Genomic DNA, 17,430 nt, shown 5'->3' with positions numbered 1-17,430 from the left:
TCGTTTGAGACAACACCAGATCCTGCAGGAGACCTAGAACTGTCCGGGAAAAACCAAAACGTAGCCACTCTCACCCTGCTGCGCACGATCACACCGCAGTGGTGGGTTTGGGATTTACTACCGCAGAGAAAGTATTAACTGTTATTTAACTTTGTTTAATATTGTGTTCATGCAGAGGTGGAAAAAGTTGGGTATGTGACCAGCAGGTGGCGCCAGATACATTCAACCGAGTTACAGTTAAGAGGGATTTTATTCTATTTTAGTTTACTTTAACCTTTTCTATATCTTAACTAACAAAAGCGCAAAGCTAATAATGACCAGGTTTAACCTGGAGATGTTTTGTGTCTTTCTCAATATAGCACGACATTTCTCCATCCTCGAGTTTTGCATTTATGACTTTACTTTGGATTCTGACATTTGAGGTGCAGGCATGGGAAATGCTGCAGTGACTGCGAGGCACAGAGCAGATTACATGAAGCTCTGTGACATGTTTTATCTCCAGTGACGTGAAATTCAAACACTATTAGGTCATTGTCGCCTGTCTGTATTTCTATTTCCTGAAATTAGTTTTATTGCATGTTCTTACATCCCTCCCATACTTTTATTGCTGGGACATGACTGCTGATAGTCATAAACCAAAGTCTAATTTGACTGTGTGTTAGAGATAAATTCTGGGCTGCATGGGTGAAGACATTTGGTGATGTTTGTCAGTTGCCTAACTTCCACACAAACCCCACTCCGATCGGCTCAATTTCAAGTTTACTGGCATCAAAGAAGTTTTAGTAATATAAAGGCGTCTTTAGCCAAGCCAGCACCAGTTCTGTAGTCGAAGGCCAGTGTCAGTCCGTTTGGAGGTGACAGCAACGGCCGTAATTTGCTATTGGTGAAAGATTATTCTCAACTGAGATTTTGGTTGTTCCCTGAAATGTTCTCACCATGGTTGCCGCAGAAAGTTTAGGTCTGTTTCTCACCTTTGTTGATTGTGCATGTTCTCTCTGTGCCCGCATGTGTGGGTTTCGACTGGGCGGATTTTGTTTGTTTGTTTGTTTATTTAGTTTTCCTCCCACACTTTTACAGTAACCAGAGACCCCAGTATGAGTGTGGACCTGTTGGACTGGTGAGCAGTCCAGGTCCAGCCTCACACCCAGTGCCTGCTGAACTCAACTTTATCGGGAGGAATAGATGCTCTCACTAGATCCAGTCCAGCCATCAAGAGCATATATTCGACATGATTGGCTAACATTTTATCCATGTCTTGCTGTAACCAGTATCAGTGACCCTGGTGTGAATGTGAGTAGTTCCCTGTCAGACCACAGTTGTATGGACCCCACTTTGTTTAGAGACAAATGTCTGGTTATGAATGATGCCAGTCAACCGAGGAGCAGAACCGAAGACAATCGTTTGTGTGGTCTCATTAAGAGGACAAGCGTGGAGGGAGGGCATATTTACTGGAGCTCATTAGTGAAGCGCAGGGATTTGGGCCCTGATTGGTTCCGACACGACGCGCTTTAGCAACGGTACTGGTCTCTCTGGATCTTCTTGGCAGGTGGAAAGAGATTCCGCCCGTTCCCATGACTACCAAAGCGCCCGCTCAAACAATGGGACGGTTCTGATGCCAGTTCTTGACGATGATGAATCACTATGGCACGGTTCCCCTCACGGGCGAGCAGCGACGGGGTGACGGGGTCGTCTCTAATTACTCGTTACTCTCACAGACACGTGAGAGCGGACAGCTCACAGACGGTCCCAGTCTGGAAACTGGAAAACTGGGGTTGGTTGACTTAAGTGAGGTGCGTGTGGATCTATAAATGGGAAGGTGTTTAGTGCGGCCCGGTAAATCATTCATGTTTTACAGCCGCAAGACGTAATCACAGGAAAGAGACGGAGCCAAAGGTCTCATTTTGCATCCGTAAAGGGGAAGCTGCGAATGCCACTCGGTGAGTCTGAAGTTGCATTTTTCTTTCTTTTAATCAAGTGTGAGCAAAGTGAATGCAAAAAGAACTGACGCTGTGGGCAGGACGGCCTATGTGATGTTCTCTTCTCCAGCTCACATTTGTTCTTCCCTTTCCTCCTTTCCTCAAAGTGTTCTTACAGTGCAGACGTGCTAATGTCATAGGGGTTTTGCTTAAGTCTTATGTTTTATTAAAAAGCAAAACATTTCCCTAATTTGGGTTGTTAGCAGTTGCCATAAGCACCCGCCGATGTGCTGTTAAACGTCACCCCAGAGAAGCTGACGCGCCTCGATCAATCGATCAATCGATCAATTATCGCATTGCTGTTGTCTTTCCTTGGTGTACTTTTATAGTAACTATAGTTGCTGGCTCTAGGAGAAAGAAACCAAATATGCACATGCTTGACAATGTTTTCCACTTTCTTTCTTTATTTATTTCACATTTTAACTTGGGAATTCCTTCCGCCCTCATAATCCTGGAGTTTGGTGCAGTTTATTGGTCATAAAATGAGGATCTACTGTATCTAACATTCCTCTTTATTTGCAGGGATGGTGGCGGTCACGTTGAACACGTTGCTTTGCCTGCTGTGCTTTGTCAGCTTCGCTGATGGTGAGTTCACTTTTAATTAGACCGATTTCAATTTCTAATCATCATGTCTTCACATAATCTGCTTCTGAATGCTTCCACAGCCAACATGGCTCCACAAATCAACAAAGTACTCTACAACGTGTGTGAAGACACTCCTGTAGGTAAGCTGTGTTTGGAATATTAAAGAATGTTCCTTCCTCACATCATTCATCAGCAAATATATGTATTTATATTTGACCCATTGCTTCCCCAGGTGAAGTTGCATTTGTTATAGACGTAAGTGATCCTGAAAATGACCCACTGACATTTGAGCTCATTGGGCCAAACTCTGGATTCTTCAGTGTGCAACAAGGCACTGGGAGAGTATCTGTCGATCAGACACTGGATAGAGAGGTATGTTGGCTATTTTATTTAAGTCTGTAAAGCAGATCCATGCGGGTTCTAAATCTCAGCTTTTCCTTTCTTTTTTTTCAGAGTTCTGAGGTCATGCCACTCACTGTTCGTGTCTCTGATGGTCCCAACAAAGTGAGTTCCTGTTCATTTTCAACTGGTCTTCCAAATCACAGTGGATCATGTACTATGTATGTGGTGTGTTTCAGATACAAAGAGATCTAACTATCTTCCTAAAAGAGGCCAATGACAATAAACCCATATTTCAGCAGTCTTCATATGATACGAAAACCCCAGAGGTCAGTCGCTTCTTCGATTTTTCTATCTTCTTTTTTTTAAACAAAAGCAAACAAACATCAAGATTCAAAGAATTATTTTGAGTGTTTTTTGATTGGAATTGGTTTTTTTCTCCCCCCCTCCCCCAATCAAATGAGTCAGGACACTGCTGTCGGTGCGTCTCTGTTCACCGCTCTGGCCGAGGACAGAGATCTTTCAAATGCAGGTGCTGTTCGTTACAGCATTGACGAGGTCAAGCATCCTTCTCTTTAAATAACTGGCTACTGTTGGTCGTCATCTTCCATAAAGTCAATTATCATTATTATTTTTTTAATTCATTTTTCAGGTTATTCCAAGCAGCGGTGTGAATCTGTTTCGCATCAACGCATCGGGGGTCGTCTGGTTAAATGGGGGCCTGAATTATAATACCCTGAGCACTTTCTATCAGCTTAAAATTAATGCAACTGTAAGTAGATTTGATTTCATCATCCATGACAACATTCTTCATAGGAAAATAGCATAATTCCATTCAATTGAGGACATGTGTGCATATCCAGACATGTCGCTACAGCTAACTTAGCATAGAAGGTGCTAAGCTAAAAGCCAATAACTATGGATGTCAAGTCATGTTTTTAAGACCTTTATTATTATTAATCCAAATATAGAAATAAAAGCATCCTTTACCAGCTATTCTGTCTTTCTTTATTTATAGGATGGAGGAGGCCGGTGTTTTTATAACGAAACAAATTTTTGGTCAAATGTGGTTTTCTCCTTCATCACCATTGTGGACGTCCCAGATCTTAACCCAATGTTCCTCGGTCTTCCCTATGTAGCATCAGTTGAAGAAAATTCACCTGTGGTAAGTGCAGAAGGGTATTTTTTTTTGCTGTTCAGTGGGTTTAATGGCAACTGAATGAACTTTTCTTCAACAGAACCATTCAGTGTTTACAGTCAACGCATTTGACCAGGACAAAGGAATCAACGACGCCATCATCTACAGCATTGAAGGTTGTATTCACCACCGTCAGGGATAATGGCCATTGTTGTTTGCATGTGTTCAGTAAGGTGTTGTTTTCCTCCACATTGTTTAACAGGTTCAACAACAGAGGGCCTGTTTAAAATCTCAAGCGACGACGGTGTCATTTCTGTAGCAGGTCCAATTGACAGAGAAGTTACTGGTGACACTGTTAATCTGATTGTAAAGGTAGAACTCTTATTTAAATTTGTGTCATTTTTAAATGGCAACTGAATTGGCAAACACAATTAAACAGATACGAAGCCACGGCCTGCAGGTGTAGCTTAGCATCATGCTATTTTGTTGAACCTTAGGCTACGGAGTCCAAGCAAGATGTCCATGGAGTGTTTGCCAACACCACAGTGCAGGTGCAGATCAACATCCAGGACGTCAATGACAACGGGCCTGAATTCTACAAGTGCGGCTTCTATTGTGTGAATACAAGTCACTTCACTGGAGAGGTCCTGGAGCATTTTTTGGGCTCCATTTCCATCAATATGACGGTTAAAGATCCAGACAGGGTGAGTAGAAGTACAATCACCAGGACTCCGGAGCCAAAGGTCTGGCTAAGAGTAACACTGACAATCTTTCCAAAGACTCCCAGAACTCAGCTGATCCTGGAAGGAGAGGACAAAGACGTGTTTTCCGTGCAACCTGAGTCTCTTGTATCAGGCATTAATGTTCAGCTTCAGGTGAAGCAGCCTCAAAACCTCGATTACGAAGTCAAACAGCAAATGATTCTAAAGGTACGTAAAACTATGAAGAGTCAGTTTGTCATTTTGGAAGCACTTTGGGTTGATTTTTGCGACCCTTTGGTGGTTTAGGTGGTCGCCATAGATGAAGGAGAAAGCAAGTTCCGGTCCACTGCTACAGTTACGATCAGCATCATTGATACCAATGACAACAGCCCCAAATTCCCTAAGGACACATATAAGCTGTCCGTGCCTGAACACGCTTCTAATGGGATGGTGATAGCAAATATTACCGTAAGTCTTGCACCAACTCCACTCTTAGAGAAAGTTTACGGTACATCGCTCAGTTTGTTCTTCCTTTCCCAGGCGGAGGACCCTGACACGATGGACCGAGGCAACATCAGATATAGACTCCTTCCTGACAGCATGTGTGTCACCTGAACCGAACTGGTTTTTAATCTGCTTGGTCGTCTGTCAAGCCTGACGCCACTCAACAAGCTCTCGCTCTGTTTCAGACTGCAGTACTTTGACGTCAATAACCGCACGGGCGCGGTTTTCGTGAAAAACAGCACCCTGTTGGATCGCGAGGTCAGATCTTTGCACTCAGTGACTCTGCAGGCAAGAGACAGCGAAGACAACACGGGCAGCACAGAGTTGGAAATCACCGTCACCGACATCAACGACCAGTACCCAGTCATCAACAGAGACTCCTACCAGGTGTTTGTGAAGGAAGGAGGGGACTTTAATCTAAAGATCGAGGTAATAAATGTTTAAATATGACAGGAACAGTTTTTCCATTATGGAGACACGCAGGCGCTGGTTCGCTGAAAGAAACTTAGAAATTGTTACAGTTGGAAACCATAGCAACAACGGAGCCTACAGTCGCGCCCCATCTTATAAAGGACATTGAAAGAGGTGCAGCTAATGCAGATGTAGAATTGCCTTTTCAAACTAATGGATAAAAATATAAAAGACAAGCAGCAGGGGGCGACCGCACTGATGCATGCTGGTCTGGAAAGCTCCCTATTGGTGGAATTTAAAGATATTGATATATGTCTTATTGTTTTCCTTTTGGCCAGGCTACCGATGCTGACATGCCTAACACGTTGAACAGCCAGATAGTGTACGCAATCTCACCGAGCACGTACAGCGATAACTTCACCATTGATCCGAACAGCGGAGTTTTGACAAACAGCAGCAACCTCGATCGTGAGTTCCTCGACTCCAAACTGCAGGGGAGGGTCGAGCTTATAGTAACAGCTACTGACAAGGGCACCCCCCCATTGTCTTCTAACGTTACGGTCATTGTTAATATTGAGGTAAGTATCCAGATTGTGTTTCGTGCTGGTTTCTGCTGATGTTGCCTAAACGTTTTAATTTTTAATGCATTCCAGGATATTAATGACAACATACCACAATTTAGCAATGCCTCCTACACATTCTCAGTTAAAGAAGGGCAGAAAGGTATTTACCTGCACCAAGCACTTTGTTGTGATCACAGCGTTGAGGCCGAGCATTAACTGCATCATTCCATCCCATCAGGAGCATATGTTGGTTCAGTGTACGCTGAGGATTTGGACCAGACCACAGAGTTTAACCGCATTTCCTTCAGCATTGTCGACGGAAGCTCCGGCAGCTTCATCATTCGTTCCTTCGCTGAGGACGGCCGAGGCTACAGGGGTGACATCAGAGTGGACCCGGACGTCGAGCTTGACTACGAGAGCATCCGGAATCAAACGCTGCGCATAGAGGCAGCAGATCTGGAACAGAGAAGTGCTGAAGCGGTGGTGAAGGTGAATGTGCTGGATGTGAACGATGAGAGGCCCGAGTTCGGGCCCATAGAGCCTGTCTCAGTGAAGGAGAACACCAACAACACGGAGACCGTCGGGAAATTTACAGCTTACGACAGAGATGGAAATCACTCCCTGTTGTATGAACTGGAATCCATCCAATGCAAATGCAACGACTCCATGACGTCCTGCAACAGTTTTATCCTGGATACAACAGGGGAAGTCAGGGTGAACCCCAACAACCTGATGGACTATGAAAAATGTGATCAGGTGCTGATAGAAGCTCAGGTGGTGGATCAGTTTACTGAGAAAGGAGAGAACAACAGTGCCAAACCAGGTCAGTATTGGTCTTTAAATAAGCATCAGATTCAATGTCATGAGCACAGCTACAGATACATATGTCACTTCATTGATTCAGGGCTAATGGTGATCAACATCGAAGACGTTAACGACAACGCTCCAGAATTCAGTTATTCGGATTCTGTTTTTGGTGAGTTTATATCTGAGTCGGCACTTGAATGCTGTTCTCTGTGGTTGGTTGGTGTGTAATCCCTTTGTGTTCTAGTTGTGGTGTCTGAAAGTGCGAGTAAAGGGACGTCGGTCGCCGGAGTCACCGTGAGTAAGAATGTAAAACAGTTGTAACCTGAAGTATAAAATATTTTGATCGTGATTAAAGTTTTGCTGTTTAGGCCACCGACCGTGACTCGGGTCTAAATAGGCAGATGGAGTTTAAAGTAACAGCAGTCCAATTTCGGGACAACAACGATCAGACCAATACCATGAGGATCCTGTTTGAGGCCATCACCACCCAACAAAAGGACTCATATGTTGGGATAATCCAGTGAGTACAAAGTCAGTCATCCACAATATGCTGCCAGATGACTGATACGCTCCAACCGTACATCTCCATAATCGCGGTTTATTGCAGCCTCGCTGACATTTAACAGCTCTGTGGGGTTCAAAGGTCAGCGGAGTTTCTGTCAGCTGTCATTGCTGGGATTTACATAACTTGTTGATGACAACAGACACTAAACTGCTGGGGAAAAAAAGAAGAAAAAAAGGTTGTTAATGTAGATTTACATATTAAAAAAGCTGAGCAGTCACAACCACAACGGACAATCTGGTCAAAAACAATCATAAAATCAGCTTGTCGTGTCGCGGCTGAAGATCCTTGTGCGATGGACTGAAACATGTGTTTGCTTATGTGGTATCGTCTCCAAATATACCTACACGCAGCATTTATTATTTTTCATCTCACAGAACCACCGAAGGGCTGGATATGAAGCTCAAAGGGAAGTATGTGGTCACGGTAACTGCGACTGACACCGGTGGCCTCTCCACCAACACAGAACTGGAGGTGCGTAACCTGAATGGAGCGCTGCAGCCAGACGAGATTTCAGCTAACAGACACACGTTTCTCTCCTTTGCAGATTTTTACAGTTGATGAAACATATAAAGTGGAGCTTGAATTTACATCCTCGGAACAAGAAGTAGAACAAAAGCTCGATAAAATCATCAAGTTCGTCTCCTCACACTTGGTCAACACTTAATTTTGTCCTGTCATTTTATATTCATTTTCTGATTTGCACGTTTTAGTGCGCTCACTGCTGCCACCAAAGCCGCCATTGAAATAGTTGCAATCAGGTCTGACACCGCCATACTGTCCAGGCAAGTTTGGAATAATCTGCCTTTTCGTTCGGACTTTGTCCACTAGGTGGTGCTACCGTTCATGTCACCTCTCATAATGAAGATTAATTTCTTTGCAATGATGAAAGATCTATTGTTTCAGGGCTTCTGGTAACACTATCATAGTGGCATATTTTGTCTATGCTAATGGGTCTGCTCTCACCTCTGCTGAAGTGGAAAGGATGCTCTCTGCTCCCGAACATTATCTTATCCTCGGGCAGCTCGGCCTTAAGAACATAGTATGTACACAAGTATTAATATAAAACCAAATACAAATCATTAATACTGATAAGGAGTTTTGCTTGTGGTTGACTTTACTGTATTCATCTGTAGAACCATATATTTTTTGAATGAGACAGTAAATGGTAAATGGCACAAAACAGGAAAGTTTCTACTTTATTTCAGGGTAATGTGCCAATAGTCACAACAGATGCGAACCCTCTCCAGTACATTCTGCTGGGAATCGTCGCAGGCTTGGTTATCGCACTGGTCGTCCTCACCACTACCCTGTTGTGCACTCGCAAAAAGTATGAAGAGATATTAAATCTATGTGTTGATGTGATGTGTTAAATTTGATAGAACATTTAACTAACAGTAATACTAAAGCCAAAGTTGCTTAGTGTGTATTTGCAGCAGTGTAAGTGTTTATGAACCAGATGACTTTATGCCGTAGCTATAAGAGGAAGCTGAAGGCTGCAAAGGCCTTGAAGTCTGCTACCATGGTGATATCTGACAACCCAAAAAATACTGCAGTGGTGCCTGGAACCAACAAATACACCACGGAGGGGTCAGGAGTCACATACCTTAAAATGTAACGGTAATTGGAACAAATGCACATCTCTGACAGCGTGCTGTTATTTATCGCCAGGGCCAATCCTGTTCTGAACCTCAACATTGACACAGCTCTTGTTCTGGGCTTGGACGAAGAGACCTCTGATGTGGACAAAGTCAGGTACGAACCAACACATATTTCCTCTGGCATCTGTTGATGCTCGGTTGTCGCAGTTTTTATTCAAGCTGGATGAACACACTGACGCATCAGTGCTAATCTGGGCATGTTTCCAACATTTTATCCCAGTGTGGATACTGTGACGGAGAACTAGCCCTCAGTGTTTGCACTGCAAACTCAATGTGGAGTTTGGACTTTTATATACCGGTAATAATTTATTTATTTTTTAAATCACATCTATTTCAGCCTCAATTCTATGGATTATGATGAAGACTCACACTCCCTCCCAAAAGAAACTGGTTCTGTTATGGTGAGTTGAGCAATAATTCAAATGAATGGTCTAAAAAATATCAATTACAATTTTTTTTTAAAATATCATCCTTCTTCGATAAACTTCATTTGCCACAATTAATTGATGCAATCAGGAATGAATTACAACTCTGATTAACAGGAGATATAATCTTCAGTTATATATTTATGTCGGTAAAACATCAAACAAATGACTATACAATTCAATACATTCATTCATCACGGAAATCACTGATACTGGAATATTCATTTACTTCTCTCACCTGGTCTTCATTAGCACATCATTCAGGAGGAGGATGAGGTGGAACCACCTGAGTATGAGGAACCTCTGGGTGCAGCGCTGGCCTTGCGGGACAAAAAGAAAGACAAAAACGCTCCTTCCCTGGTTTTAAATAATCCTGCTTTTAGCACGACTGACCTGTGATGAAAACAAATGCAGAGACTGACACGATGAATGTACTGCACGTGGCCTCTCGGCAATCGCCTTTGTGCCGAAAAACTTACTATAAGAGACAAACAAGCCAAATCTGAGATCTTTGCTCCATGGAAACAGTACAGAGGCACAGCAGGGATGTTTGTACAGCAGATTGTTTGACACTTCCATTACGTTTGCAGCAACTTAATTGATATTGAAGTAGAGTAGCGTTAAGAATGATCAAAGGAGGGGCAAAAAGCTATGCTAGAGGTTCATCTGTACCGTGTCTCCACAGCTGCGGCTGCATATTTAAAACGTCATTATTACAGAACAGCAGGTTATATCTAAAGGCAAGCAATGGGGAAGCCAACAACTGCTTTTGTTGCACACGAATCACTTTATTGTTCTTTAACCATAATAAGCAACACTGAAAACCATTTTTACCTTGAACTGAACTGAATAATATCCAATGCAATGATAATTCCGGAGATGATGCTACTGGAAAGAAAATCCAAAAAAGATCAGTACAGACAAGCACGATATATTTTATAATGTCAATGTATGAATAAAAGGGTTATGTATGAAGACAGCTATTGTGTATAATTTGTCAGGATTTGTTTTTAGTTTGAAATGCCTATATGTCTTTATAATAAAACCTCGAGCAGTGTGACTTCCTGCAAGCAGCTGATTAAAAAGACAGATTAATCAGACGTTAGTGCAGTTTGTAATTAAAACATATTTCTACCAAATGTTGATTTCTATGAGGAAAACATCAAAATCACTGACAATGTTGCCACTGAACTAAAACACTTTAGCAATTAGAACTGTCACATGAACTGAGTTACTCATAAGGACATTAGAACACATAAAGTTGCCAAGATTAAAAAGACCATCTATACAGATATTATTGATCTTGAAAAAGATGATGAGTGTGCTCCCGCTTAATGTTACAAATCATGGCACCACATCTAAAAAAACAGAAAATAAGACATAGAAAGCCGTCATAGTCAAGGGTTCTTTTACACACAAGGCAACACCGACACCAGTTTGAACTATAATTTCAAAATAAAAGCCTTAACCAAGTCCATCACTCATTTCTCAAAAGCTAATTAGTACCATGGCTTTATATTATACGAGGCATTAAAAAAGGCATCAACACCTAAACTGGATCATGAAAAGCCCAAAGGGCCTTCAGAGAGTTCTCCACATGGAACTCGGATAAGGGCAACAGTCCAGTTAGGCGTGGCTGATTCTCCGACGTACACTGAAGATGTAGGCCCACGGTAAATGCCTTTGTGCTTTTTCTGCCACATGACAATGTGATCCGCCTCTCCAGATTGTGATGGAATCCATCAGTTGGTGAATGTTCCTCATCGCCGCTCTGACTGCACCCACCTGATTTGTCAGAGTCACTCTGTGGTGTGTGCTTTGGCACAACAATGCGGCTGCTGCATGTTCTCCATCATCTGACGGAAGGGGTTTCTTCTGCGCTGGCTCACCTCTCCCCTGTCCCGTTGTCTCCTCTTTCCCGCCCTGCCTTTCCCCGCCGGCCCCTGGATGGACTCAAGCGAGAGGGGCTTGGCCGAGGGGTTGAGTGGAGGAGGTGGGGGCATAGAAGGCTGCCTCTTCTTCATCACCTGTTTCTCCAAGTGTTTCTGGATGGCAGAGCCCAGCACCGCCACCTCCACAACTGCCCCGTACACCTCCCACGTCATCCCCTTTTCATCCCAGCTCACCTCTTGCACCGGCTCCTCGCACTTCTCCTTACAGTTCCTCACCTCTTTTGAGTCATCTTCAGCAAGTTTCACTTCAGATCCCTTCTCCTTCCCTACTTCCAGTACCTCCTGCTTGGCCTTTATCTCCACTTCTATCTTCCCTATGCTGTCTCCCTCCTTGATGTCCGGAAAAGTTGCGGCCGTGGGTGTCCTCGGTGTCATAGGTGCTGTGGCCACGGAGCGAAACTCCACCTGCCGACCCACCTGCAGTTCGGCGTCTTTGGTCTCCATCCCCACCACGCCACACTTCCCGAAAGAGCTCGGAAAACAGAAAGCCTGATCACCCTCAGGTGGCGTCATGGGGCTGGTGGCGACCGACTGACACTGCACCACCTCCAGGCTCACCTGCGTGCGGATGTTGTGGCAGCCAAACGGAGCTGGAGATTCGGGGACAGAGGGCCTCGTCACAGAGGCATCTGTCGGATCTTGATGTGAGTTTTCCAAATGTTCGGCTTTCACATCTGCTGCTGCTTCAGAGGCAGAAACCTCTCCGGTGTGATTTGTGTTGGACATGTCCGGTGCGTGTGGAATGTGTCCCATTCCATCCACATCCTTCACATCCATTACACCCTCTTGTTGTTTACGTTCTTGCAGTTTGATCACGTGTAGCTCTAACAATTCCTCCTCCTCCGCTTCCTCTTCAATGTTATACTGTGTCACTGTGATTGTAATATCTTGGTCCATGCTGCCCAGCCTCGTCTCCTTGAGGGGACCATTCTTATCTTTCAGACTCTCTTGTTTATCTGTTGGTCCGGCTGCACTGTCAGAGCTCTCTGGACGTTCATTTGACCCATCTTCACTCAGCTCCTTTGATGCGTTGATCTCTGTCTCTTGTTGGCCACGTTTTCTCTGTTGCTCGCTCATTTCCACTCCCTCCCCCTTGTGTACCGCCTCCCTCCCGACGACCTCTGGAAAGGCGCAGCTGAAAGGTGTCTTTGGGGTCATGGGAGAGGTGGCGACTGAGCAGAACTCCACCCGGTGACCAACCTGTCGGTCAGCGTCTTTTGTGTCAGAACCAGAAAATCTCTCAAGGGAGGCTGGGAAGAAGAAGGAATATCCACCTTCAGGGGGTGTCATGGGGCTGGTGGCTGCCGAGTGACACTGGACCACCTCCAGACTGACTTGTGTGCGCATGTGATGTTGGCCCTCAGGAGCTGGGGAACGAGGATCATAGGGGCCCGGGGTGAATGGAACAGGTATTGAAATATTCTCAAGTTCTGCATTTTTCCTCTTTAGGTCTTCCTCCTGATTGTCAGCATCTGCATCACCAGGGAGCTCGGTGGAGATTGCCTTGTCCTCATTTGTGACTGCAGTTTTATCAGCTTCAGGCTGCTGCTGCAGAGGAACGGGCCCAGTGTATGGAAAGGTTTTAACTTCTATAGAGTCTGATTGATCAACGTTGTTACACACACTGTGGGAAATCTCTTTGAATATTGGATTCTTGTCTCCCTGTTTATCGCTATTTGCTTCCATGTGTGACCCTGTCTCGTATTCTCCCGCATTCGGTGCTGCTGGACTCACGCTGGTCTGAGTTCTCCCAGCGTCAGTGCTGCCATCTGAGCTTCCCACACCGTGTCCTTCATCCAGCACCTCGCCAAGCTTGTGGTCTTCCCTGAGTCCTTTCAGGTTTTCCTTAAGGCTTCCCATGTTTTCTTCTGCATCAATGTTGTGCAGCAACCTGTAGGACATAACACACCACTGACAAAGTGTATGTGAAATGAGGGGAAAGAAAGTATTGTGTAACAGCACACTACTAGAATGAGCAGCAGCGACCGTGACAAATGTGTCGTCAGACAGTATATCGATAAAGGACCCAAACACTGAGCAGTCAAGTTAAATCACTGTGAAATTATCAAGTTGCTTATTAAGAACTAGGGACCACCAATCTAAATGAGCCATGGTTGCTCAATATATGGATGATGCAGTTCTACCAAATCACGATGAGATCATTTAGCCGGCCGATTATAACAAAGAAGACACCAATATCCAGAAGCATTGTTCTTCTTTAATGGTTTTGATGCAGCTTGGTGTTACCGAAGCATAAAATCATGCACCACATACACAAATAATGTAATATAAAAAACCAAACAGGATAGAACAAAAATTTCATACCTCAGCCCTTAAAGTGAGAGTAAAGCCTGTCCATACATCGTTGCTGAATTTGGGTCAGACATAGCAAATCTCGCAGTTGATCTGGAGCTGCATCTGTCCACGCACCTCCCCTGCAGACTGATAGTGATTGCAGAGGCTACAGGTTTTTCTCTAGAAGAAACTGTCTTCTGCAATCCTCTCTCTTTAAGCTGTGGCTCTCTCTATTCAAAAGCTTCACATTTCCAGTTTCCCTGGAAACCACGGTGGGGTGCTGGCAGAGTCTGGTAATGGAACGACAAAATATGTGTTCTGCTCTCTGATCATCAGTAAATCATAGTAATTAACTTGATCCTCTCATAGCAACACAACGGCAACAGCCGAGAGCGAATATATGTGTCATATGGGGCAATGTATGGCTTGGGTATGGGTATTTAAGAAATGGCACCTTCACTATAGACAAAAGTTTCGGAGAAGATGAAGGATTTGTTATCAGTACTTTAAAATAAGACCACAGTGTGCTCGTCTCTGAGTCCATGCAGGTGCATTCATAGCAGGAAAATGATATGCTGGAGCATCATCGAAAGTGAAGCACTTGTCGAGGCAACCGGAACCAGGAAATTTATGCTAATTGGTTTTAATGGAGAAAATGTATGAATGTCAGAACGTAATGTTCTGAGGCAGAAAGCACACAGAGGAATATGGTTCTAACAACTGAAGCCTGAAGGACGAGGAGCTGTACCTCCCACACCAACAAACATTTATAATCCACCCTGTCTTATTCTCAAGTCTCTTCGCTCTGCCTCTCCCCTCTGTGGACACAACACTTCTGCCCTGCCTCTACAAAGACGAGGGCATTATTTTCCATACTTGCCCCTATTTTAAGAACCTTCCTTTTCGTGTTATTTTAGAAGCGAGCCGTAGTGTGGTCAGAACACACTGTACAGATATAAGTATTCTCATCATCAATTCAAAGGCTTCCACCAATCACACGCTGGCAAAAAGATCTGTTGCTTAGCAACCAGCTAGTGTGATGCCAGGAGGTGTTTCTACTGAGGGCCCAAGTAGACTGTTTGGATGACATCCTGATCAGAAACTCTCAGCATGCCAAAGGCCATCTTTTCTGTGTAGTGGAGATAACCAGGACACACACCTCACATTTCTATTGTTATGGAGACTTTTATTGACATAATATCTTACGCAGCTCCTTACCCTAATGCTAACCATTCCGACTGACTCCTCAAACCTGAACTTATTCAAATTCTAACCTCAACCTTAAAACCACATTTTAACCTGTAAACAGTGATTGTGAGGTTGTGAGGCCCATCAAAATGGCCCCACTTTGCTAACAGAATGAGAATTTTGGTACTTGACATGAAGTAAATGCGAGGACCCACACGCGTACAAACACATATATGGGTGCTGAACAAACAGCTGCTATCAGTTATCTACGTTCAGTGTGACAGGATGTCACATAAAAAACACACACACAATGGAATGTTTTTATTTTACAAAATAGTTTCAGATGATTAAATCTAACACCAGAAAAGAAACACAGATGACAAGTGAATAATTTAAAAAAGAAAAGGAAGATTTCCTTGGAATGTTAGCTGAAAACATAATTATATTTCTAATTATAATGAGAAGACATTTGCTTTGGTCTGCCTGACCCACAGCTTGCCAAAAAGCCCCACCTTAGTACAGCAGCTCAACTGGTCTTGAACCAGCTCTGCCAGCTTGCACTAACCAGGTGAGCTATATCACCTGGCTGATGACCCCAGATATAACTCACCATAGACACACCCATCTAAACACCCCCTTCACCACCCAATCAGGTAGCTTCTATTCTCACACCCCCAAAATAACCAATCCAGCTCATACACACACTTTCCCTCCACAGATGGCCCTATCATGGCCTCCTATCAGGACATTCATGCCAGATTGGTTAATTGACCTGTAGGGGAGGGACTAACCCGCCTTCCCTCAACAGTATAAATACCTCAGTATTCGGCTGTTCTTTGGCCTCTGGAAACAATATCTTCAGAAAAAATCAGGGGTTCACTCTTCTGTCTCCTGTTTTTAAAATAATTTTTACCTCATCGATTAGAGGGGATTTTATTTTTTAAAATTTGATTTTCACCATTGCTTTAATTAAAAAACGAAGTCTTCTTGGAAGCTGCGAGGGCAAACTAGCCCTTGCAAGTAACCCCGCTTCCATTCGGAGGAACTGAGACCAAAACCCTCATGGTTGAGACTACGAATTGAGGGAGGTTCTGTAGCTCACACTTGTTGAAGGAGGATTGTTAAGCCAGAGGACACAGGTTCATTACCTGCCAACCCAACGAAACCAAGGCTTTTACCTCAGCGAAGAAACCACCAACTGTGACACTATAGAAAAAGAAACCTACATCTTCCAATGGAGTATATATGTTTGCTCGATAGCACAGGCTGACTGATGTGCAAAGGGACATGGGTTCAATTCCCCCCACTGTATCCTTGTAGAGCTGCGACGAAAGCTCCCCTGGGTTATCGACCACCTGCGGCATTAAGGTAAGAGCTGTCCATCTCCATGATTTATTCACAAAGGGTGATACCTGTGCATAAATCTATACATGCAAACATATGTTCATCCAATAGGCCACACATATTAGGATGGCAACAGAACATGCACCACCTCACTCAGCCAACCACATGATCCAGAAACCAGAACACACAAGCAAACAGTATTTTAAACTAATTCGGGCAATACACCATATGGGCCAGACTCAGGTGCATTTCCACCAGGGTTGTATACCAATTACCAGACTTTGTTAAACCATCTACACCCACTATGGACACATGTGATAAAATTCACAGCAATATTTCAAAATCCAAAGTACAACTTCTACTCTCCACCAATACATTACTATAGCCTCTGTAGCCTCATACTCTCACAACTCCACAACACTACAAATAACTTCAAATCCAATGGACAATACCCTACCCACTGTTCCATAAACCACAGAAGAACTCCAAATATTGCCCAAACCACAAGCCCCCTCTAAACTGTTCTTTCACCTGGGTCCATGCACATTTATTATAGAATAAATCCAGCAATACTGCTCCATATCCTCTCCTCCAACAGCCACTTCCCGGACAATGGCTAACAAAGTTATTGACTTGTTCCAGACCACCCTCTATCTACACAACCAGAAAAATTCCTCCCAGACCACCAACACAAAACTCAACCTACAAAAAGAGGCCCGATGAAACCCCCACAGACCGCTGGACCAGCAGACCATAAATCTACCCCACAAACTCAACAACAGATGACTCCCCCTAAATGGTCCGCAGCATCTCTCCTACACCATGAACATAATCCACCAGGCGCCGACACATCCAAACCACAACCACCGAAGGTCTCGGAGGGTCAATCACTCCAAGTACCAACTCCAATGACGCCATTTGCCCAACTGACAGTCTTTCCCCTTTGGAAAAACCTACTTGCCACCATCAATAATGATGA

At 44.0% G+C, this 17,430-nt stretch overlaps 2 protein-coding genes across 3 annotated transcripts; one reads left to right on the top strand and one right to left on the bottom strand.

Annotated features, from left to right (window-relative positions):
• The first annotated feature begins 1,127 nt into the window (after positions 1 to 1,127).
• On the top strand, positions 1,128 to 10,647 carry cdhr2 (cadherin related family member 2). Its single transcript, XM_057042646.1, has 32 exons — positions 1,128 to 1,790; positions 1,856 to 1,937; positions 2,499 to 2,561; positions 2,642 to 2,701; positions 2,794 to 2,933; positions 3,015 to 3,065; positions 3,140 to 3,229; positions 3,369 to 3,458; positions 3,553 to 3,672; positions 3,919 to 4,065; positions 4,139 to 4,214; positions 4,301 to 4,410; positions 4,536 to 4,742; positions 4,818 to 4,967; positions 5,046 to 5,207; positions 5,280 to 5,341; positions 5,429 to 5,672; positions 5,993 to 6,232; positions 6,308 to 6,377; positions 6,456 to 7,040; positions 7,122 to 7,193; positions 7,269 to 7,318; positions 7,393 to 7,544; positions 7,964 to 8,060; positions 8,134 to 8,222; positions 8,300 to 8,371; positions 8,493 to 8,628; positions 8,795 to 8,916; positions 9,063 to 9,176; positions 9,258 to 9,341; positions 9,585 to 9,648; positions 9,925 to 10,647. The coding sequence occupies exons 1-32, from the start codon at positions 1,629 to 1,631 to the stop codon at positions 10,069 to 10,071; spliced, it is 4,110 nt and encodes a 1,369-aa protein (XP_056898626.1). The 5' UTR covers positions 1,128 to 1,628; the 3' UTR covers positions 10,072 to 10,647.
• LOC130530996 (G protein-regulated inducer of neurite outgrowth 3) lies at positions 10,440 to 14,146 on the bottom strand. Of its 2 annotated transcripts, none has more exons than XM_057042647.1 (2): positions 13,950 to 14,146; positions 10,440 to 13,535 (listed from the first exon to the last, which is right to left on the bottom strand). In XM_057042647.1, the coding sequence occupies exon 2, from the start codon at positions 13,524 to 13,526 to the stop codon at positions 11,472 to 11,474; it is 2,055 nt and encodes a 684-aa protein (XP_056898627.1). In that variant the 5' UTR covers positions 13,527 to 13,535; positions 13,950 to 14,146; the 3' UTR covers positions 10,440 to 11,471. The 2 variants fall into 2 exon arrangements, with proteins under 2 accessions (XP_056898627.1, XP_056898628.1); XM_057042648.1 differs by having other exon boundaries at positions 10,440 to 13,515; positions 13,950 to 14,144.
• Positions 14,147 to 17,430: the final 3,284 nt, after the last annotated feature.

This window comes from Takifugu flavidus, chromosome 9 (assembly GCF_003711565.1).
Source record: "Takifugu flavidus isolate HTHZ2018 chromosome 9, ASM371156v2, whole genome shotgun sequence".
In the NCBI taxonomy this organism is placed as follows: Eukaryota; Metazoa; Chordata; class Actinopteri; order Tetraodontiformes; family Tetraodontidae; genus Takifugu; species Takifugu flavidus.
This window is presented reverse-complemented; position numbering and strand designations above follow the sequence as displayed.

Excerpts from the sequence above, each read along its gene's own strand:
- cdhr2 (XM_057042646.1), top strand. The coding sequence starts at position 1,629 with ATGATGAATCACTATGGCACGGTTCCCCTCACGGGCGAGCAGCGACGG. Across the intron at positions 7,319-7,392 it reads CGTCGGTCGCCGGAGTCACC|GCCACCGACCGTGACTCGGG; the intron begins GTGAGTAAGAAT and ends TTTGCTGTTTAG. Across the intron at positions 8,223-8,299 it reads AAGCTCGATAAAATCATCAA|TGCGCTCACTGCTGCCACCA; the intron begins GTTCGTCTCCTC and ends TGCACGTTTTAG.
- LOC130530996 (XM_057042647.1), bottom strand. The coding sequence starts at position 13,526 with ATGTCCTACAGGTTGCTGCACAACATTGATGCAGAAGAAAACATGGGA.